The following is a 2,669-nucleotide window of genomic DNA, read 5'->3' on the forward strand; positions in this document are numbered from 1 at the left end:
GAAACAAATTCACCTAAATTCGTTCATGCTGGAAGTGGGGAAATGAAACATAACTAAATAAAATTTGAACACAAACTGCACCCAAAGACTTCAGCTGCATAGAATGAAATAAATGCCGCTGTCAATTTCAATGACAAAATCAATAGTTCATCTGTGCACCGACTCCACTCATCTATCTCTTGGACAGAATGCCTGCAAGACATCAATGAGTGTGGAAAAAAAAAAACAATTCTCACAACGACGAGTATTTTCAGCAGAGGTTTTTAGGCATAGCATTCGAGGAAAATATCATTGTACACTTTTTTTTTTTTTTTTTTGGATGGACATGGACATCAAGGATATGGGATAAATGATCAAATGGCTTTCCAAATGCACAGCGTTTTATGCTAACATCCGTGCCAGGCTGGAGATGGTCAAGGCGCGGAAGGAAGTCCACTACATGTTCTTATACATCGAGCGGTCGCGTGGTAGCTGCGGTGGTGTGTTGCTGGCACTCAGCTTGAGGTGGAAGTGGTAGACGGTCAGCGTGATGATGATGATCAGCGCCAGAATGAAACCCAGGATGAGCGGTAGAGTCTCCTCCAGGCGCTCGCGCTGGTCTGTGATGCACTTGTATGCTGAGTGCGTAACAAGATTAAAAAAAAAAAAAAGGGGGGGGGGTAAATTTAGTTGGAAAAAGCACAAAATGATTTTCTGCTACTACGTCTCGCATCTTTCTGACGGCGACTACAACTTCATCTTTGAGCAGCAAAAATACAGCCGGTGAGCTGCAATGCATTCCATCGGGTCCGGCTCCCACATCCCAGCGACTGCGTGCGAAGCGCTACGCTACCAGCGGCCCCGGTGTTGTACTCACGCTCGCTGAAGACAAAATCCGCGGCCATGTCGAAGGGTTGAATCTGGATGTCGTACATGTGGACGGTGACGCCTTTCTGGTGGTCGCTGCTGATGAGGGTCAGCGTCTGCTGGGCGGCGCACACGTACGAATGGCCGGCCGGCGTCACCAACGCCGACAGGCGGTGGGTGCTTGCCGTGCGCTTGCCCGCTGATGGCGAACGCAAAAACATTGTCAAACAACCAAAGCATTCAACTCATACTGTAGGGATAAGGCGATGAGTTCAATGTGGATGATGTCGCGCAAAGCTCGAATAATCCGACTCACGGTTGTAGGCGTTGATGAAGTGAGTACTTTCTGATGTGTCGTACACCAACTGAACCTTGCTGATCTTCCACACCTCTGCACCCTTGGCGCGCAGCTCCTGCCACGCGCGACGACACACGCGAGAATTAAGGCCATCTTCGAAACAACATTCACAGCAAAGAATTGAAATGGATTCATTTGATCCGGGAGATGACAAGTCACAAAAAAAAACCTCCCAACTAAATAAAATCAACAAAATATGAATCAGACTTGAATAAAATGTGGGAATTGGGCTTGCGTGTGCACAACCACAATCTAAGCATTTCAAAAATCACATTTGTAAAACTTTGTAAACCTTTTAGATGAAATATAACGATAGCTGATAAAGTACTTTCAAGTTGTTGTTTTGGTTGGAGGTAGTACTATGTTGCATCACAGTCAAGTGGTGTGTGTGTGTGTGTGTGTGTGTGTGTGTGTGTGTGTGTGTGTGTGTGTGTGTGTGTGTGTGTGTGTGGCACCTTAGAGAAGAAGATGCGCAGTGTGTAGGCGTTGTTCTTCCAGCTGATGTGGATCTCCGACTCGGTGCGGCCGCACTTGCCGTCGATCTGCGCGCCGCGAGGCAACGTGAACGACGCCTGCTCTGTGATCAGCTGCCCGCGCACACAATGCCCAGAGAACATCATTGATTGAGTCGCGCTAACAAATATGGATGTGCAGTCCTTTTTCAGTCGCAGCATCAATCATTTAATTCTGCCGAGTCAGCATTCCATGCCGGTTACAACCCTAGAAAAAAGCCTTGAGCCTAACATCAGTGAAAAAGAACCGAAACAAAAATATCTGCCCAAATATTGTATGATGTGTTTTTCACATTGAATTAAAAATTTTATTGATTCGATCTGCGTCTAAATGTATTTATTGTGGTACTTTAAACAAAGTGTTTGATTTGAGGGGGTGGCAGGGGCGGTGGGAGTTGGGGATTGAGGGTGGGGTGTATATGTGGCATGACAACAGAGGGGCGGAGTGGGGGTCCTCCTTACGTCTATCCGGTTGAGCGCCAGCACGTCGTACGGCACGACCAGTTTGACGGCGAACTCCACCATGAGGCAGGTGGTCCCGTTCTCCCGCACGGCGAAGATGGCCCGGTCGGGGTTCTCCGACAGACCCGACAGGTTCTCCCCTTCCTGCTCGCCCACCGACAGCGACAGCAGCAATGCGCCTGCACGGGAACACGATCAGTACTGTACTCCAAAACAAACAAACAACGACAACAAAAGATGCGGTCAGCATAAAAAAAAAAACAAAAACAGAAATGAGCCTCCATTTCGATGACATCTGAGTCAAAGATCTTAAAATAAAAATGTTCAAATCATAAGTCATTGGATTCAATATTGACGTTTTCATACACTGTGCTCTGATGCTGCGATTAAAATGGAGTGTTGAGTCAAGACAACGAAACAAGACACCCACGCACACTACATAAAAGCAGGAATAGGATCAGGGCTCCCAAAGAGAAAAAGGATGCAGCCCC

The 2,669-nt window shown here is 47.2% G+C and overlaps 1 protein-coding gene across 1 annotated transcript in view; it reads right to left on the reverse strand.

The window, feature by feature from the left end:
- Positions 1-247: 247 nt before the first annotated feature.
- Positions 248-2,669, reverse strand: part of lamp5 (lysosomal associated membrane protein family member 5) — a 3,175-nt gene continuing 753 nt past the window's right edge. Inside the window, exons 2-6 of the mRNA XM_019856457.1 lie at positions 2,179-2,357; positions 1,660-1,791; positions 1,163-1,259; positions 857-1,045; positions 248-617 (exon numbers count right to left, since the gene is read on the reverse strand). Of these exons, the coding sequence (XP_019712016.1) occupies positions 436-617; positions 857-1,045; positions 1,163-1,259; positions 1,660-1,791; positions 2,179-2,357 (779 nt within the window). The 3' untranslated portion in view covers positions 248-435. The remainder of the gene's footprint in view (positions 618-856; positions 1,046-1,162; positions 1,260-1,659; positions 1,792-2,178; positions 2,358-2,669) is intronic.

The sequence above is a fragment of the Hippocampus comes genome, unplaced genomic scaffold (genome assembly GCF_001891065.2).
Source record: "Hippocampus comes isolate QL1 unplaced genomic scaffold, H_comes_QL1_v1.1 scaffold526, whole genome shotgun sequence".
In the NCBI taxonomy this organism is placed as follows: Eukaryota; Metazoa; Chordata; class Actinopteri; order Syngnathiformes; family Syngnathidae; genus Hippocampus; species Hippocampus comes.